This window comes from Xenopus laevis, chromosome 2S (assembly GCF_017654675.1).
Source record: "Xenopus laevis strain J_2021 chromosome 2S, Xenopus_laevis_v10.1, whole genome shotgun sequence".
NCBI classification, from domain to species: Eukaryota; Metazoa; Chordata; class Amphibia; order Anura; family Pipidae; genus Xenopus; species Xenopus laevis.
The window spans coordinates 136,119,143-136,140,197 of record NC_054374.1 but is presented as its reverse complement, the minus strand read 5'-3'; the positions used below and the strand labels follow the sequence as shown (position 1 = coordinate 136,140,197).

At 40.5% G+C, this 21,055-nt stretch overlaps 1 protein-coding gene and 1 pseudogene across 2 annotated transcripts in view; one reads left to right on the top strand and one right to left on the bottom strand.

Annotated features, from left to right (window-relative positions):
* The window catches only part of LOC108709888 (protein TESPA1), a 20,009-nt gene extending 7,504 nt beyond the window's left edge, over positions 1-12,505 (bottom strand). The window contains exons 1-3 of one of the 2 annotated variants that reach the window (XM_018250122.2): positions 12,041-12,505; positions 6,110-6,312; positions 4,857-4,902 (exon numbers count right to left, since the gene is read on the bottom strand). In XM_018250122.2, coding sequence (XP_018105611.2) covers positions 4,857-4,902; positions 6,110-6,312; positions 12,041-12,072 — 281 coding nt within the window. In that variant the 5' untranslated portion in view covers positions 12,073-12,505. The remainder of the gene's footprint in view (positions 1-4,856; positions 4,903-6,109; positions 6,313-12,040) is intronic. The other variant, XM_018250121.2, reaches the window with a different exon arrangement.
* Positions 8,888-21,055, top strand: LOC108709002 (annotated as a pseudogene).

The following is a 21,055-nucleotide window of genomic DNA, read 5'->3' as shown; positions in this document are numbered from 1 at the left end:
GAATTCTCACGGCAAGATCAGTACAGCAAATTACATAATATCAACAGCAACTCCAATTCGTATTTACATGGAACAAGATTCAAAATTAAAGAATAGGTGGGCCCTGGACATCTTCGTGGGGGCAGGCATATTAAATAGTGATGGGCGAATTTGACCAGTTCCGCTTCGCCAAAAAATTCACGAATTTTAATTCTTGAAACGTATTGAAGTCAATGGGCATCAAATTTTTTTGACGCGTGTCAATTTTAATGATCGTGACAATTTTTATGCACACTACTATTCTGATCTTTCGTTGACGAATTTTCACCGCAGTTTCGGGAACTATTCGCTGGCGGTGAAACATGGAAATTCACTGTGAATTCGCTCCTGGCAAATGTATTCGCCCGCCACTAATATTGAATACCGTAAATGTATCTATATGCTCCTATTTTGTTCTGCAGTATGATATGCTCTGGTTATTGCTCACCTGGAATAAGTAACCCTAATGGATATATATCACTGTGCTGGGTGGCTGCTAGGTCCTGATATATGCTTACTCTAAACATCAGCCACCCTAAACTATACATTATATGTGGTTGTGATTGTATCTTGGGTAGATTGGGGTCTAATACTGATGAGTACTGGCATTGATGCTACATCTGAATGTCTTATTCCAATGCATTGCTCCTATAATAAAGTATGGCTTAATCAATTAAGCAGGGAATTTAATTTATTACATGGCATGTTTCTCACTTTGGTAGGTAAGTCCACATATTGTCTTGCTAAACATAGCAGGAGTTTCTGAAGCCCGTTTGTCATAAGGATTTCTTGCATAAAAATAACCACAGATATGTAGTACACAACAAAGTGTTTGGGGCCATTGAATGTACATTTTCCCAGATTTAGCAACCTTGTATTGTAGATCACTGCCTGCATGAATGGAGGGCCATGCAATTCTTGCTTATTCCAGTCAAATGTGCAGTATAATTACTATCCATTGCTGGGGCTCGGGGGTTGGGCATTGTGCTCTGCCAGAACCAGTATCTCAGGGCCCTGACCGAGGCATATGTAATAATCTACTATGATAAAGCACACAGTTTAATACATGTAGCACCATGGCCCACACCCTGCCTGGGGGGATTCTAATGGATAATCTTCTGTTTTGCTCCAACATGGTTATGATATCTACAGTCACCTGGAGAATACATGCGTATGCTAAGAAGCCCAAAAACCTTCGGAAAGAATGCTTAATTAATGCAATGTAACATGTATAGGCTCCATAAGACAAAGTCTAATCTACATAAATGTCTGCATCTATAGGTGGGCCATCGATGTGTGGGTATATATGTGAATATATAAGTGTGTTTGTGCGTGTATATATAGTACATGACTACAAATTCTAACTATGACAAAGACAAGGAAGAAGAATTACAGTTCTCTATGCTTGGCTGGAATAACCCTGTATGTATTTCACACTTAGTTGTGTGGGAAGTCAGTGCCTCCTACAAGCTAGAAAGGGGGTGGCTTCTACCCAGGGTTATGCTTTGACACTTACTACTAATAAGCTTAGTGTAATGATGTATGGGCCATTTTATCTGTCATCACAGATAACACTTGTATGGTAGGAGGCCTATAGAGACAGTGCACAGACATCAGGCCACTGGGAGTTTTTAGGTCTTCTCCTAAATAAGGCTGGTCGCATGCCTAAGGTCTATATTTCAGACCAAAAGTTTTCATGTTATAGGAGTCCTCAACTATCAGAGTGTGTGTTAGACAATAGAGATGAACAGGTTACAAATAGGACTGGTCCAGGATAGGAGCCTTTTGCTTATACTGCCAGCAAAGCAGAGCATCATTGTGGCTTAAAGGCCAGGCTTATGCTCTGTGTCCAGAAGGCAGACTTATTGGGGCTGCTTTTTCTTCAGTTTTCCAATCTCCTAGTTATTGGGTATTTAGAATAGTGGGCTGGCTGTTCTTCCATTCCAGATAGGTAACTGATTTAGACAGCAGATGGTGGAAACATCCAAGGAGTGCTGATTTTCCTCTCTATGTCAATGCCCTCTTGAGCCACCAGCAGTATTGGAATCTGCCTGTCAGGGAGCCGGGAGCCCCCTCTGGGGAGTAGTCCGGATCTAGGAGGAAGCCCCTCAGGAGGGATCAGGGTCGTGGTATCCAGGGGTAAGACAAGAGAATAATCAAAGTCCAAGCACAGGTCAAAAGACAGGTGGAATACAAACAAAGTCCAGCGCCAGGCAGGGGGTCAATGGCAGGCAGAGTATCAGCGAAGTCCAGGTCCAGGCAAGGGGTCACAACAAGGAATCAGGCAGATATAAGCAGGGAAAACAGCAAGGGAACCCAGGAAACTCTCAGGGAACAGAATCCTATTTTCGGGCGCCATCTTGGCGCCTCAGGCGTCCTTTTATGTTTGAATTTGGCGCCCTTGCACCAGCGTCAGCGCGCCTGCGACCGTCGCGCCGCGCTGACGTCACGGCGCCGGTGTCGGAACCCACGTGGGTTGCCTGGGCGCCGCCATCTTGGAATCTTCGCCGCCGGGAGCGGACGCGACTCCTCGCGCTCCCGGCGGTCTTGACACTGCCTCCTCGTCGTTACCTACTTGTGTATTTTACCTGTTCAATTGCCTCAGGCTATAACGTATTGGATTATCTTGAACAGGGTCATAGTCTTCCCTTATGTGAGACGTTTGCAGTTATTACAGTAGAGCGCAATCTCCTGCATCTGCCAGCCTTATCCATTTCATTCGTGAATGCATTGAGGAAATGTTAGGTATCTGTGCTGCAAGTTTGTGTAACTTCAAACAGGATGTTTCGATGTGTTTGTCTGTTTTTGTCCAAGTCTGTCACACTGTTTCCTAGACTGTGAGGATTTCACATTTACACTGGCTGAGCATTGTGGTCTATTGTACATGGTCACAGGGCTCTCTGTCCAGGTAACCTTCTAGATACGACATATTAGCCTTGCTTGCTCGGATTTAACATTGCGGTTCTATAAAAGCAGGTCTTCCTTGTGAGGCTCAGCCACTCCGGATGCTCTCCTGAAACATCTGACCCAGCATGGCTCTAGTCTGGTGGATTAGAAGCCCTTCTGACACTTACTGGAACATCCATATGGCCTCTCCAGTCCTAAGGTCAGCTTCATTGATGGAGTCAATATATGTAGGACAGTTGATTTCCACATATAAATATGTTCCTTACAGATGGGATGAAAACAGACAGGCTTAGAGGGTGATTCTAATCCTCTCTCCAGGGGTCATAGCCTTCCTCCATGATTCATGAGATTCCCCCTTTAGTTTCACTGGGGTTATTTTGGATCTGTAACCTTAGGGGTACTCAGTTATACCACTCACTAGACTATGGTGGGTTAACCAACCAAGGTTCTATTCCTTAGGTACTATTGTTGCTATGGTTTCAACAGAGAATATCTTATGGATAAGGGGATTGGTACCAGTGTTTTTACAGTTAGTTGAGTTTCCCTCAGCACAGGACCTTACATGGTGTAAGGAATTCTAACCCAAGATAGGTCTCAGGTGCCTTTGTCCCTGTTCATTTAGGATCTGTTTTCTGTTAAGACATTTCTGACTGCTAGGCACTCCAGTATATAGATGTTTATGGTACATGCCTCCTGTTCCTCATTATGCATTGTATGCCCTGAGCTTGTTGTAATATTCTAATCAGGTCATACCTACAATGGGTCGGTTTGGTTCTTACTCCTACCAAGTGTTTCTTACAGGTGCCTTGCAATCTGCACTTAAACTAGGTATACATGTGACGGAGATTTTCTGGTGAGTAGGAGAGTACGTATTTCAGATTGCTGAATTCGTCATGTGCAGGGGTGTCTTCATCGCTCTCTCTTCTGGAAGGGGGAAGCGGTTATGTTATTGAACTCACTTGTTCCTCACTCTCTCTCTCTCTCTCTCTCTCTCTCTCTCTCTCTCTCTCTCTCTCTCTCTCTCTCTCTCTCATGGTAAGTATGACTCAATCTTCCCTTTTATCAGCTCTTGATAAAAGATAAATAAGGCAGGCAGAGACCGAATACAAAAATTTGGATGTAAATTGCAAAACTGCTCATAGAAGCACCCTGAGAAAGTTTACATGAAATAATTTTTTGGGGCTAAGATAGCATTTTAATAGATCAAGCAATTATTACAAAAAGGGCACTTCTAATTCTTGGGGACCAGAGAAAAATGTTCTCTGTTACATACATTACAAAGGTCATTCATATTGCCATACAGTTTCACTGTTATACTGCTGGGCACAGGGTGGCAATGGGTGAGACTGCTAGTTTGCACTTATTCCTAAGCAGCAGGGCTAATTTTGCACTTCCTCCGCACATGAACCAACATTGGGATCTAGTAAACCAGTTTTTATGTGCAACTGACCCCCTTAATAAATGCACCAAAAATATTATGACGTCTATCCCTCCATCTTTTAATACTTGCCCCCTCTCAGTTCACTGCAGATGGGATAGAGCAGCAACACAGGACTTGGGTTTGTCAATTCACTGGTAAACACAGGATGTGAGGTTAAGCCAAGAAACAGTTTGCACAGAGGTGTTGGAAACTAAATTTAGCACTTCTTGGTGCAATGATTCTATTTTAGGAGACAGTTCATGACTTCCCCTGGGGTTCAGCCAATCGGTTATCAAACCTGTACTGTTTGATCGTTTAATAAAGGAAATAAGAAACCGCTTTGTAGGTGAGAATATTGAATGTGCTAGTTCATGATATGACCCACCAGCACATAAAAGCCGCTAGCAACAGGCACACAATATTCATTTTGCCATTTGGGCACACATTGTCCAAATATTGTTTGGGATTTACAAGTTAAATTAGATTTTTGTGCTTCACCTCCCACACCTACCTGCAGTCTTGAAGCCAATGTTGGATCATGTTAATGGAACATCCTTCTGAAAATAGAGTGATCAGTGTATTAAACAACAGTGTGTGACATAATTCAGGCGGCTGAATGCATCCATAGGGCTAAAGACAGGTACTTTGTACTGTAAAAAGTTTAAATTCACATGTAGAGTCCATAATGCATAAATCAGACCCACAAAGCCACAAGAGCTCAGTTACTATTGCAAGTGAATATGCAAAAAGCAAAAGTTAACAGCGAAGGCAAACCAGTATGTGTTTACCCACAATGCAATGCAATTCCAAAATAAATAATGTCCCCCATTAGGTAGCATGCACTGTACCTTGCACAAACAGTGAGCAAATTGCATTCACATTTTGCTGGCAACAGTGTGGGTACAATGATCGTGTCACCAGAAACTGCTTCAGTGTGCAACTTATTATGGCAATTGTGTGTGTGTGTGTGTGTGTGTGTGTAGGTGCTTTGTACCTTATTCAGCGGAGGAAAGCAGGTGCAACTGGCGAATATAATGTGGCATTTAATGTCTTTGCACTTAAGCCTCTAGGAATGTAAATCTATTCATATTAAATAGCACCAAAATTGGACAGCAATTCTCATTCCACCAAACTGGGCCAATAATAACATAATTTTTATAAAACTTTCATAGCCACATCTTATAGTTGAATTAAAGTTTAACATAGAAGTAGGTTAGAAATACTATACATTAGGTTTTGGGCTTTTGTACTAGCCCAAGGCAACCACAGCGCTTTAGGCTGGTGGCACACGGTTACTGAAGTCGCCCGAGGTTTCCTCATCAGGCAACTTCGGGCGACTTTGGAAAACTAATCTCTACATATGTCATCCCGCTGGCAATTACCATTCTTGCCAGCGGGAAGGCATTGCGGGGAGATTAGTCGCCCGAAGAAGAGTCGCTCTCAGGCACCTGCGCATGTGACTGTCACTGACACTCCTAACAAAATCTTAAATATTACATCCCACCATGTACAATCATTACTGTGAAGAGATTATAAAAAAAAAATTAGCTAGGCAGTAAGTCCAGTATATAAAATATAGCATTTCCACATCATATTGTGTTCAGGGTTTAGTTCTCCTTTAAATTCTTGGTCATTCACTGGGTTGTAACTTTGCCATACAATGGGCCATGGTCAGCAGTATTGCTTGAATAGAACTGGCATTTAAAACATCACCTCCACACATTCCATGCCTCAGTTAGTTCAATACTAACAAGTTGCACTCACTTTCTGCAAATACATTATCCAGATCTTGGTATGTAAATTCTGGCATTTTCATCATAACATCCACGGTATCATCTTCATCCAGCACTGTCTGCCAGTGACGTGAGCGTTGCTTCCAGGCGGAATGACGCTCGGATGTACAAGACCTCTTTGAACGTGAGCATTTCATGTGCGATAGGGCTCGGCACCAGCAAGAGCAAGACACACTGCCAGATGACATTAAAATAATAAAAATTTATATTTAACATTTTTATATGTCTACAATGTCTTGTATACTGCTATCGTAATCATAAAGTCAGTTACCCAAGCAATCTAGCTGTAGTTTTAGGGGAAGCTGACCCTACAAGAGGCCTGATGGGATAGTAAATCCTGTAAGGACAAGCCCACCTCCCATGTATCTGAATGTAGCAAAAGAAAAAAACTTTTGCAGGGGGGCTTGGGCCACAGAATTACTCTCCAGTTTTGAAGTAAGCGGTGGCGCATGAATTGTGGCTTCATAGAAACTGTAAAGGATAATGTAATAAAATGTCTTAAGGCTGCCCACGTTTACTAACCCAGATGTTTGTTTCAAAACCGTAACCACTAAATGCAACTTACTCATTGGTTGCTATGGCTTCCTAGACAAATAGCAAACTTGAGACCATTTATTAAATTACCTCCTTGCCTGTGCCTAGGGTGGCAGCTTTAAGGAGGTGACACTCGGATGCCTAGAAACTTTCCCTGGTGCTGGATACTTTCCAATCAAATCCGGCAGCAGATGTGGGGGGATAGGGGGTTCCTGTAGCGGCACAAGGGCAGAGGTGATGTCATGCACATGCGCTCTACACCATGACATCACACCTCTCCGTGTCAAACTCATGAGCAGATGGGTGCTCACAGGTCCATTGCCAAGGGTGGCACCAGACCAATACTCTACTGGAGTAGCAATGAAATTTTGTCCCTTGTGAACTATCTGTATACACTCATGACAGATGATCAATTTATTTTAGTCTTACCAGTCAGTTTAATCTTATTACTGACTGGCAGTAGTGATGGGCGAATTTGTCCTATATCACTTTGCCAAAATATTCGCAAAATTCACGAAACAAAATTTTTTAGACACCAGCGACAATTATAATATGCGTACCTCGTTTGTCCAAATGCATTAGTCAATGGCCGCCCAAATTTTTTTGACTGGGCAGATTTTTTTTGCCAGTGGCGAAACGCCCCGAATTTGCACCTGTCTTATTTATTCACCCATCACTTACTGCCAGCACTTTAGCTAAATGCCGTAAACAGCTGCTGGCCCTACAATATTTATATCAGATGTTTTCATGCATCTTTAACTGTCTCTACTTTAGTTTTCGGAATATCCAAAATGTCATCATAGTTGCCCTTCAAGCTGGCCTAGATTATCTATTGTCTATGTCCACCTTGGGCTAGGAAAAAAAATATCTTGGATTGTCTTTTTCATGTGCATGCATAATGTGCTTTATATAAGAACACAACAAAATCTTAAGGCTCCTTACTATTTTTGCCTGTCCTCCCATTTATTATTAACCGCTTCCCTTAATGCACCCCCCATAATATATTCATTATTTAACTAAAAGTGTAGTGCCCATACTTTACTATACAAGTTCTTCTTTAAGTAATGTTGTCCCATTATGATCTATATCCATAAAAGCACTGTTGGCATTCTGTTCCATGAAAATATTACTTAAATATTATCTTGATTTATGAGAGAATTAATATTGCTATATTTAAATATCTGAATGAAAAGCATGAAACAAAGGAGGATCATTTTAGACAAGCTGTTTATTGACAGTATCTTGAGATCTACTGATCACCAGCTAAAGGTCTACTGGTAGATCCCGATCTACCTTTTGGGCACCCCTGGACTTTTAAAACAAAACGAATCCAAAATAAGACACACAGGCATCACTATTCACTTACCAAATGCTCCGGCACAGACTTCCACTGGCTGCTTGAACTGCACTGAGAAAGTCAATAAGTCCCCAGCAAATGCCTATTGTACAGGAAGCTTTAGACAGTTGTGTGAGGTTATCGTGGCATGGCAAGACGTTTTTTTTGTAAAACCACAGGTATGTAATTTATTGCTCTTCAGCCTCACTTCCTATACCGCTATCACTAGTGGGTGAAATTACTGTTAATAGTTACCAACAACTGCACACAGGACTTGCATATAGGAAGCCACTGAGCCAAAATATAACTGATCGGAAGCAGAAGTACAGTAAAGGCAGAGAAATTTGCTCCCCTATCAAAATAAATCATCTTTGGCACAAATTACTCTAAAGTATTTTCATATATTTTAAGTATAATCTGGCTTGGCCCTTCTTCCACCTGTCTCCTAACTTTTATTTATACAGTACTATTTGGCCCAGTAGCTAGTAAGCAACATGTTGCTCTTCAACCCCTTGGATGTTGCTCCCAATGGCTTCCAAGCAGGAGCGTCTTTTTAAATTCCTGGCTTAAAGGTAAACTTTAGTTGCGTAAAAACATGTACTGCCAACAAAAAGTCCACCAAACGACTCCAAATTGATTGTATGAGGTCCCCATAGGATAAAATGCCAAATTCAGCAGGTTTTAGATGTCGAATAGTCGAATTCAAATTCTTAAAGGGACATTACATGATAAATTTTGAAATGCAATTTTTTTTTTATTAAACTGGAATCTAATTTGGACTATTCCCTAGTCGAATTACACTAAAATAAACTCAAATTTAAAAATTCGATGCACTAGATGAATATTTCAGTAAGTTTAAAATGATTTTGTTTTTCCAGTCACCAAGTTCACCATGAAGTAAAATATGAAGATGTAAGTTCAACTCCTGAGCCAGACTCTCAAGACTGGGACTGGGATGGTAACTTCTCCTTGTTGTCTTCCTTAAATACTTTGATGTCCATTGGAAAATATATTGCAAAATGTGTTATAAAGACACCAAAGCTATATAAGAAAATGTGTTAATATCATTCTGTTTGGAAAATAATAAGACTGCAAACATAAAGTAGAATAATAACCGTATCAACATATGTTCCCATATGAATGGAGTTGACTGCAATGATAAACTGAAAATGTCTTAAAGGAACAGTAACACCAAAAAATTAAAGTGTTTTTAAGAAATGAGAATATAATGTACTGTTGTGCTGCACTGGTACAACTGCTGTGTTTGCTTCAGAAACTGTACTATAGTTGATATAAACAAGCTGCTGTGTTGCCATGGGGACAGCCATTCAAAGCTAAAAAAATCAAAAAAGGCACAGGGTACACAGCAGATAACAGATAAGCTCTGTAGAATACAATGGGATTCTTCAGAACGTATCTATTATTAACTGTGTATATTGTGCTTGAATGGCTGCCCCAATAGCTACCCAGCAGCTTGTTTATATAAACCGTAGTTGTGTTTCTGAAGCAAACTCGCCAGTCTTAACAGTACAGGGCAACAGTACATTATATTGTCATTCCTTTTAAATACTTAATTTTTTTGTTTTTACTGTTCCTTTAAGGTGAACATACATGTAACAATTATGATGGTTGCAGGACAAATAGTTTGTTTACTTTAAAAATGTTAAGAGCTAAATAATCAGATATACAGATATGACATGATGTCCTTCTCACACATTGTTCCCCAACAAGTATCTCAAAAGCAACATGTTACTCACCAACCCCTTGGATGTTGCTCCCAGTGGCCTTAAAGCCCGTGCTTATTTTTGAATTCCTGGCTTGGAGGCAAGTTTTAGTTGCATAAAAACCAGGTGTACTGCCAAACAGAACCTCTTGTAGGTTACAGTCCACATATTGGCTACCAAATGGCTAAGAACTGCTCTGCTTTGATACCCCAGGGACTTTTTCATTCTTGTGTTGCTCCCCAACTCTGTATACATTTGGATGTGGCTCGCAGGTTAAGAGGGCCCTCATTCTGGCATCTAGTAAGATTCTTTATCAAGACTTCCCAGCTATTTGCATGTTTGCAACATAGCAGGAAATTAAATGGGAAACAACTGACAAAGCATGTGATTCTAGTGGCATTCATGTAATTGTACTGTACAAACTTACAATTGCAAGTCACTTACAAGGAAGCAGAATGCATAACCCTTGTATGAGCCAAGAGGCGTGCCTGACAGCTTGCAGAAGATATGTAATTACATGTGTACATGCCAGAACATATAATCTCACATCTCACAAAATATTACGCCTGATGTTATCATATTTTTTTAACTAACCCATTTGACTGGAGAGGAGAGGAAGGTTACTATAATATATTTGTAAAAGTACCATCATATTTCAAAAAATAGATATATATTCCAATCAATTACCATATAGATTCAATAAACAGCTCAGATAAATGAAATGCATATAAAGTTAGTCCAAAGTAATAATATTAATACTTATTATGCAATTCAAATATAAATATAATATATGATCGGGATGTATCAAAGTACATGATCCAAGAATATATGGGATTCAAGTTTAAATATTAAATATTATATTTGGATTTTCTGAATTTACCCAAAAAGGTCTATGGGGAAACCCTATAATATAAAGGGCCTGAACTAGTTAAGAAATCATATCAAAAGGCCCTATATACATCAGATTTCAAATAAATACAAAGAGACCGTAAACTGGAAATAAGGTTGAGCCATAACAAGGAACCAACAAAGGACATATTTCTAAATTATAGTTATTGATCAATGAAACAACTCAACTCCCATTCTCTATTCAAACCGTGCGGTACTTTAGTATCTAAAGTATAAATCCAGTATGCCTCTCTTTTCAAAACAGAGGTCTCCATGTCTCTCTTGCGGACATTAGATACCACTCTATCTATAATTTGAAATTATATACACAGATTACCCACATGTTTATCAAGTAAATGTTTAGCTAAGGCTGAGCTGTTGTCTCTTCTAGAGACACAGTTCAGATGTTCAGATATGTGCTTTCTGACAGGTCTATTAGTCTTGCCGACATATTGAAGTCCACATATACAGGTGATCAGATAAATGACCAATTTAGTGCCACAATTGGCATAAAAATTGATTTTGTGCCGTCTAGAGTTATCCCTACCAACAAAATCCTTGGAGGGTCTCATGTACCTGCAAGATCCACACCAGGAAACCCCACATCTATAACACTCCTTAGTCTCTAGCCAATGAGTTGGTCTGGTGACAATGGTGTCAGTAAAGAGACTGGGGGATAGCCTGAAGCCCAAGCTCCATCCTTTCTTGCAAGTAAAATTTGGTTGGAATGGTATAATATTTTTTAAATGTGGGTCCTGAGTGAGGATTTTCCAGTACTTGTTGATGGACATTACCTTAACATTAACCAGACCCCTTACTACACAATAATCCACACAACTCAGATTAGAATAAAAAGGCCTCCCTGCTGACCACCAATAATGGTCCTGTTTCAGGTTTGCCCTTGGGACCTCATTGTTGGTCTACCACCTTTACATAAAATCTTAACACTAGCCAGTCTAATTGTAACCTACCCACCTTTCAGAAACTTAACAGCTACCTCCCAAAGAGAACCCCACTCTGTTGTGACTATTAAACCCCCACACCCTGCTAACCACTCCACCCCACCCCCAAAGTGTGAGAGTGCTTCCAAACCAATATGTGCCCTACTTCCTTTGATGGCCTCACTGTTGATTCTACCTGCATCTCGGTGAACCAATCACTAGACTAGTTTCCCTGGCACGCCTCACCAGGACTGACTGATTCCTAACCCCATCATGGCTCTTTCTGCTCTCCAGTTTCCCTGCCTGCTCCCTGGGCATTGCATAAGGGTGTATATCTAAAGGGGCATATTAATCAATATTCACACTGGTGATGTTGCTTAGGGTTGGACTGGAGCATTGGGGCCTAGCGGGTTACAAACTTATGGGGCTTTGGGGGTCAGGGCCCCATAGAATATAATTAAAAAATCAGTGGAATTTACCTTAGTTGCTTCTTCGGTTTCCTGTGTCGCATTTTTTTTCTGTTTCTTCCCCATTCAAAGTTCCCCCCCCCCCAACTGCTCTCAGTGAGCTGCAGAATCGGGTAGGGTGGGCGGAGCTTCTACAAGTCCCGGCAGATCTTCACAGGGATTGGATAGGCTTATCCAATCACCATGCGGCTCTACGGGAAACTACCAATTGTTTAGAAGCTGGGGAGGGGAAAGACATGTAGCAGAAACTCCGCCCGCCCCACCCGATTCCACAGCTTCCTGACCGCAATAGGGGCCCTGCTACACAGTGAGTACAACGACCGGGTCCCCCTAAGACCCAAAAAATCACCGGGCACAGGACTACTGTCCCCATAGCCACCACCCCCCCTGAGTTAGGCCCGTAAATATTTTGACAGACAACTTTTTTTTAATTTTGGTTCTGTACATTACCACGATAAATTTTAAATGAAACGACTTTAATTCAGTGGGTTGAACAAAAAGATAGCATAAAAATTTGCAGAAATAAAGCCTTTTTTTTTAAACTTAATCACTATATTTCAGGGGCTCAAAAGTAATTGGACAAATTAAAAAAACTAGAAAATGAAATGTTCATTTCTAATACTTGGTTGAAACCCCTTTGCTGGCAATGACATGGACATCACCAGATTTTGGGTTTCTTCCTTTTTAATGCTCTGCCAGGCCTTTACTGCAGCGGCTTTCAGTTGGTTTGTTTGTGGGCCTTTCAGTCCGAAGTTTAGTCTTGAACAAGTGAAATGCAGCTCAATTGGGTTCAGATCAGGTGACTGACTTGGCCAATCAAGAATATTTTATAGATGATGTGATATGCTTTGGATCATGAGCTGTTCCACGCCTTCTCCATACTTTTTTCTTGCCATCATTCTGGTAGAGGTTGATATTGGTTTCATCTGTCCTTAGAATTTTTCCCAGAACTGTGCTGCCTTTTTTTTAGCAAAGTCCAATCTAACCTTTCTATTCTTGATGTTTATGTGTGGCTTGCACCTTGCAGTGCACCCTCTGTATTTACTTTCATGCAGTCTGTTTAACAGAAAAAGTTCTGTCTTTTGCTTCCACACTTTTTCCTGTTACAGTTAGAGCTGCAGTATTTCTGGTCAGGTGATCTCTGAGGCAGCGCAGAGAATATCATAAAATGGGGGATCAAGGGAAAAGATGTCAAAGGGAATATTTACTCCCATTTATTCTGGTTAGTAATTATTTAATATGCCACTATATGATGTAAACTAGTATTCATTTTGGGGAAAAAGATTTACTTTAAAGGGATACTGTCATGGGAAAAAAAAAAATTAAAATGAATCAGTTAATAGTGCTGCTCCGGCAGAATTCTGCACTGAAATCCATTTCTCAAAAGAGTAAACAATTTTTTTTTATTTTCAATTTTGAAATCTGACATGGGGCTAGACATTTTGTCAATTTCCCTGCTGCCCCTGGTCATGTGACTTGTGCCTGCACATTAGGATAAAAATGCTTTCTAGCAGGCTGCTGTTTTTTCTTCCCAATGTAACTGAATGTGTCTCAGTGGGAAATGGGTTTTTACTATTGAGTGTTGTTCTTAGATCTACCAGGCAGCTGTTATCTTGTGTTAGGGAGCTGTTATCTGGTTACCTTCCCATTGTTCTTTTGTTTGGCTGCTGGGGGGGGGAGGGGGGTGATACCACTCAAACTTGCAGTAAAGAGTGATTGAAGTTAATCAGAGCACAAGTCACATGACTTAGAGCAGCTGGGAAATTGACAATATGTCTAGCCCCATGTCAGATTTCAAAATTGAATATAAAAAATCTGTTTGCTCTTTTGAGAAATGGATTCCAGTGCAGAATTCTGCTGGAGCAGCACTATTAACTGATTCATTAAAAAAAAAAATTCCCATGACAGTATCCCTTTAAGATTTACTTTAAGATGCAAGTTATTGTATATTTCCATTCTGCAGGAACAGATATCAACAATGATGAGATCAAAGAAGCTGTACAAATGTGATGTCAACAAAGCAGGAGAATCAGACATTATACTAAACAAACAGAACAAGGCACACAATACAGGAGAGCAAGAGGATCTGTGTGAAGAACCGTAAGTGTTCCCTGCTTTACAGTAAAATAACAACATCAAGATATTTCTAAGCATGAGTATAAACAAATGGGCCCCATGGTTATTCATACTAATAAATCTCTTTTTGACTTGGTTGTTTTTTGATGGAGCAAGGTGAATGTTTGCACTTAGTCATATGGACAGACAGTAATTGTACTGCTTTTATATTTTTTGGTACCTTGTAATGTGTTAAGGGACCCTGAAGGGTCACCCCAAAGGTGAGATAGGGGTCTATACAGCTTGATGGTCCATGTACCTGTGGGTCACTTACACACATGCAAAATATTGTTAAGGCTGCAAATTTTTGCACCAGTTTAGCGAATCGCGGGAATTCGCGCCTGCCGAATAAATTCGCCTCTCACCAGTTCTGTTCCACCGCTTGTACAAGTATGTAAATGAAAAAGTTTTTACGCGTCCAACCTATGCTGCCTTTATTGCTTTGCTGGAAATTATGATAGGAAGACAGGAATAGATGAGACCTACAGCGATGCTGAAATTAAGGAGCAAGATCGCTTCCTACAGGAAATCATGAAAACTAAAATTATGAGCTTTTCAGTTTCTTCCAATCATAGGGTATGGACTGCCGTTTCCTTGTTTATGTTATGATTTGGGATAATGGCATCATGTGATCTCCTTGTGTAATTTAAAGGGATCAGATCAAACAAGTGCACAATTTGCCCAGACCTTGTAAATCCATAAAAATAAAACAGATATTTGATCTGATGCTATATGTTACTAGCACAGAGGGAAACTTTGTGGCCTTCCCAATAAATGTTCCTGAAAGGAGAACTAAACCCTAAAAATGAATGTGGCTAAAAATGCCATATTTTACATACTGAACTTATTGCACCAGGCTTAAGTTTCAGCTTGTCAATAGCAGCAATGATCCAGGATTTCAAACTTGTCACAGGGGGTCACACCTTGGAAAGTATCTTCAACACACACATGCTCAGTGGGCTCTGAGAAGCTGTTGAGAAGCTAAGTTTAGGGGCTGTCGAAAAATGATCAAGCCAGTATGTAGTACTTATTTGTATTAATTACTAATCAGCCTTATATTGTGACATTTCTATTCTATATGTACTGTATATTGTGAGTGGGTCTCTAAGCTCAGTAAGTGACAGCAGCACAGAGCATGTGCAGTAAATAGTGATGGGCGAATTTATTCGCCAGGCGCTAATTCGCGGCAAATTTGCCCGATTAGTCACAAGCGAATAAATTCGCAAAATGCCTGCGAAAAAGTTGCCCGAAAAAAATCGCCAGCGTCAAAAACGTGACGCCGTTTCGCGAAGTTTTCGCCGTTTCACGAATTTCGCAAATTTTCCGGCAAAGCGAAATGGCGCAAATTCGCCCATCACTAGCAGTGAATCAGCAGAAAAGAAGATGGGGAGCTACTGGGGCATCTTTGGAGGCACAGATCTTCCCTCCTAAAGGACCGTGGTTGCCTTTGGCTGGTGCAGAAACCCAAAGCATAATATACAAAATTCCCTTAATTTCCTTTCATTAAGCTTTAGTTCTCCTTTAAGTTGTTTGCCTAAAGCCATAACCAATGTGCACAACATACTCTACTTGGTACATTTCTACTTATTCAATCAGAAGCCACCTTGTATAGGCTGCACTTTGTGCTGTGCCCCAACTTGTACAGAATGTTACCCACCATTAGGAAATGCTCTGGATTACAAATGACATATAACTTTTTGTAATAATGTGGACAATGAATGCCCATGTCCACTATGGATCTATATTGTCCGTATGTAAGGAAAGGTGTGCTGTCATCCCCAGGTTTGTACCAAACAGAAAAGGAGTTTGTGAAGGATTTGCATAAAATGTGGTTTGGGCTTTACTCTCGATAGACAGGCAGATTCAAGTGGATTTGAGCATGTGTTTGTAGGTATCTTGGTTTTTTGGGGGGTGCTTATTAATGTGGAAAGTGTGAAAAGCAGAGATGTACAGTCCTTTATACATGAACCCATTAACATCTAGATTCTCATTATTAACATAAATTAACTCACATCGATGTCCTATTGGACCTATGTCAGTGTGGGTAGTCTATCAATAATGCACCCAGAAATTATAGTATATGTAATTTATGCAATTTAACATAGGTGCAACTATATGCAACCAGTCACTTGACCAGTCTTGTGGATTAAGCATAATGCAGCTTTACAGTCCAAAAGAAAAGCATAGTACTTGGCTTAGAAAAATACGTATTTTAAGGCAGAAATGTTACTGTATCTGAGTGACACAACTTTATTCTATACGGGATCACTAGGAGTAGGCTGAAACCTTCAATCTTTCTTGTCTAGGGGAAGTAAAGAAAGGAATAGTGTCTGGATTTCACAACTGGATCGGGTTCTACATGTTGGAAAAGAAGGGTCTGTTGGATTATTACAGTTACAACTGATGGGCCGGTGAGTTTTCTGTGTTCGGCTTCTCTGTTTTATTTCTGTCAAGGATCTTGTTTCACTTATCTGTATCTTACCAGTACTATTGGCTTCTGCTAACTTACTGCACATGCACAGTCAGGGGCGCAAAGGGGGTACTTCTGTACCGGGCCTGAGCCTGAAGGAGGGACCGGCTGTGCAGCACTTTTCAAAATAGCCGGGCCCCCGTTGACAGCGCCAAAGCCGTCCTGCCTCACCTCTCCTGAAGTCCCGAAAAGCCAAAGTCGCAAAAAGACCCGACATTTAAGTCCTAAAGCAGCTAAAAAAAAGACCCGAAGTCACGAAAACAGTTGAAACTGACATTCACTGTACATGAATAATTCTACGGACTCCTGCTATCTCACTAAACATGAATACTTCTATAGTGTCCAGCCATTTCACTGTACTTGAGCTATCCTATTGACTCTTGTACATAACTGCTTCTATTGTCTCCTGCCATCTCACTATACTGTACATGCAGTCTCTTATTGATTCCTCCATACTCAATACACACATCTATTGACTCCTACCATCTCACTATGGGGCAAATTTACTAAGCGCCGAACGCTAGCGTTAATTCGCTAGCGTTTGGCATTTTCGTTACTGCGCAAATTCACTAACGAACGCTGGCGTAGTTTCGCTAGTGTTACTTCACACCCTTATGCCAGGCGAATTTTCGCTAGCGACGTAACTACGCAAATTCACTAACTTGCGCAGTGTACTGAACGCTTCCTTTTACGCTAGACTTCCTTCGCCACCTCAGACCAGGCGAAGCGCAATAGAGTAGATAGGGATTGTTTCCAAAAAAGTCAAATTTTTTTCTAAGTCCCAAAAAACGCTGGCGTGTTTTCTACATTATGGGTGATAGGCTGAAAAAGATCGAAAAATTTTTTGGGGCTCCCCTCCTTTCCCCCTACATTTCCTGACTCGTGGCAACTTACCTAGACAGTGGGCATATGTGTAGGGCAAAATAAAAATTTTATTTGATGATTTGAAGGTTTTCTAGGCATTTGTAGTGCTGATACGTATTCCTCCATTGAAATTTGAATTTGGCGCCGTATGCAAATTAGCCTTCGCTAGCGTAACCGCTTTACATAGCGAATCAACGCTAGCGCAACTTCGCAACCTTACGCTACCCCTGAGCGCAACTTCGGATTTTAGTGAATTTGCAGAGCACTGGCGAAACTACGCCTGGCGAAGTGCGGCAAAGTTGCGCCTGGCGCACCTTCGCATCTTAGTGAATTTGCCCCTATACATGCACACTTCTATTGACTCCTACCATATTACATTACATGCAGTCTCTAATTGATTCCTGCCTGCTCACTGTAATACTACTTTTGTGTATGTACAGTGAGATGGAAGTAGACAATTCTATTGACTATCTCACTGCATATAAACACTTCTATTGGCTGATCTCTGGGTATCTCCTCCTAAACATCTTTTTCCCTCATTCCACAGACTTCTTACAAGCAGCACCTGCAGCAAGTACATCATTGTATTTCCCTTTGTTTTTGTGTCCTGTATGCGAGTCATTTGGAGTGAGCTATATTACATTAACCTTTTCTAGTAGAGTAACTGTCATGGTTCCTAAATGTTTGACAGGGCTGGTATCCCAGAGAAGAGCAGCAGTGCAAACAGGACAATTAGATTCTGTCCCAAATTGCTGGGGACAATTTAATTCTGACCAAGAATAACCCTGTGCTGTTGACACTTCAGTTCTGCTTACTGAGAAAAGCAAATTAGGTTAAATGCACAATGTTCATTGTAATGATAACAAACTCCAGGCCAGCTGCAAGCTTGGCTCAGAGGCTGACATAATACATCATTGGCTCCTACAGTCTGATTACATTGCCCTGTCTTTACTTCTGAACTTGTTGCAGATGATACTGTATTTGCTCCCTTTTTTGGGGGAGGGGTTGAGTTTTTTTCAAGTTCCTGTTACAGAATTTATTTTAATGAAATTTGTAACAAAATACATTTTCATTTCTATCTGAAAAGTTAAGGATTTAATTTTTTTTTAATCCCATTTTGCTTGTGTTGCAGTGGACCAGTTACCCTGATGTGCTGGGGCAGCAGTTTTACTGGGACAGTTTCTATAAGGAAGTCGACAGCCAGTTTATCAGCTCCAGTCCCGAGTTTGACTTTAGCATATACACATTGTGCTTTATCAGTAGGCCAGGCAAGAAGTAAGTACAGTTCCTATACTGACTCTACAGAAACTATAGCTGCAATATACTTACAGAGTACATTTATTTAGCCTAAAATGTAATATTTAGAGTCAAAATAATTGTGCAATGGATCAGAACAGGGAACACTGATCAGGAATGGGAACATCTGTAGGCAGTTTTGCCAGGTCTTCATACAATCCATCTATATGGCATCAGTCTGAACAAATATGGTACATGAGCAGACATGGAGGACATGACATGAAACATTGCCATTCCAACTACTGACCAAACAAGCAGATTAGTGCTATTCACTTTTATGGCCAAATATGCTTTTCTCACTCTTTTCTTTTCATTTGTTTTCTTTTTAATACCTAGTCCTTTCCTCAATTTCTTTTTCCATCTATTTCCCTCCTCTTTTCTTAATTCCATTTCTGTCTTTATCTTCATCTTCCTTTTTTTTCAATCCCCCTTCCCTCCAATTCTTTTTCTTACTTTTCTCTCTTCCTCCTTTTCTTCTGTCCTCAAACCTTCTTATGTGTCTGTACAGCTCTGTCAGGCACACACTGGTATTTATTCCCTTTTCATTATGTCACAGGATTAGAATAGAATCTTTTCGGTCAACACTCTTAATGTAAATAAGGAGGAGGTCATAATCAGCCCAGCATATACTTTACACTATCGTATGAGATACTGAGAGGTACAATACTCCTCGAACAAGTAATTAAGAAATTCCTTTTCACTATGTATTTCATATTATAACTCACATAATAGTTGGAGGAAACATGGGGGCAGATTTACTAAAGGGCTAAGTGGCAAATGCTTAGCGACAATTTACCAGTGTTACCGCCTGCAGGGGCTTCGCAAATTTACTAACAGGCCCAAGCACAAATTTGCTAGCGAAAGAGATAGGTGCTAGCGATCATTCACACTCTATTGCCAAGTGACAATTCGCTCTGGCGAATGGACATTACACCACAAATTCACTAAAACGCAGATTTTACTGAACGTTACCCCTTTCGCCAGACTTTCCTTCTCCAGCTCAGACCAGGCGAAATGCACTGGAGTGCATAGATCTTCCTCAATCTTCTGTTACTTACATCATATTCTGTGAGTGAAAAATGCATCAAAGTTCAAAAACGCTGACGTCTTTACCTTATTTCAGAGTTATAGCCTGCAAAACTTCCCCATACATTTCCTAACATATGGAACATAAACTATACAGTGGGCTCATGTGTAGGGCATTATAACAACTCTATTGTCTTTATTAAGGTTCCCTGGACTTGTGTAACTAACAGTGAAAATGTTATGTATTTGCTGCAACATATAACATAAAGATGTCCATTCAACTTCAAATTTACCGCCGTATGCAAATTAGCCTGAGCACAAGATCTCTACCATATTTGCGCTAGGCAGAAATGAACGCTAGCTCGCATTGCCAGGTAACGATAACGAAAATCCGCCAGCGTTCAATGCCCAGGACGAAACTCTGCATTTTAGTGAATTAGCGTTTTCTAAGTGAATTTTCACCTGATGAAGTGTAGAGATGGGTCCGAATCGGTCGCTGGCGACTTTTCGCCGGTTAGTGAATCTGCCCCATGGTCTTGCCATCAGCATAGGAAGGGTTTCATTATGGAACTTGCAAAATTGGCTATTTTCAAAATACACTGATTATATGTTTAGTAAGAAATGACATGCTAAGTTACGATTGGTAGTGATGGGCGAATTTCTCCCAGTTCGCAAAAAAATTTCAAATTTCCCACGAAATTTGCAAAACGGCAAAAAATTTGTCATGGAAATTTGCAGTGAATTCACGCCTCGCGAATAAATTTGCCCATCACTAACGATTGGTTAAAAAAATCATGTTCCACTTTAAGTATTGTGCTTTTACTAATATTTCCCTCCTCTATTCAGATGTAAAATCAGCTTGGGAGGGCATGGGCTCACTATACAGACCTATGAATCAACCTATGACAAAGGCAAGAAGTTCATTGCAACAGCTTATGCTGAGTCCTGAGCTGAGATTGGAGGATTTAAAGTAATCTGTGATCTGGATGATTTACTTTTGTTAATAAAAACCTTGCCATTTAAACTTGAAGATCCTGATCCATAATAGATGTACATCGTGGCCTCATGTTCCTTTGAGCTGAACCACGGCCCATGAACATGTCTTTCTCTCACTGCTAACTGACCTACATGATGTAGGGGAAGCAATTCAGTGTACATATTTCCTACACTATACTGATGTCAATGGCATTTATTAGTGATGGGCGAATTTATTCGCCAGGAGCCAATTTGCGGCGAATTCGCCGGCATCGAAAAAA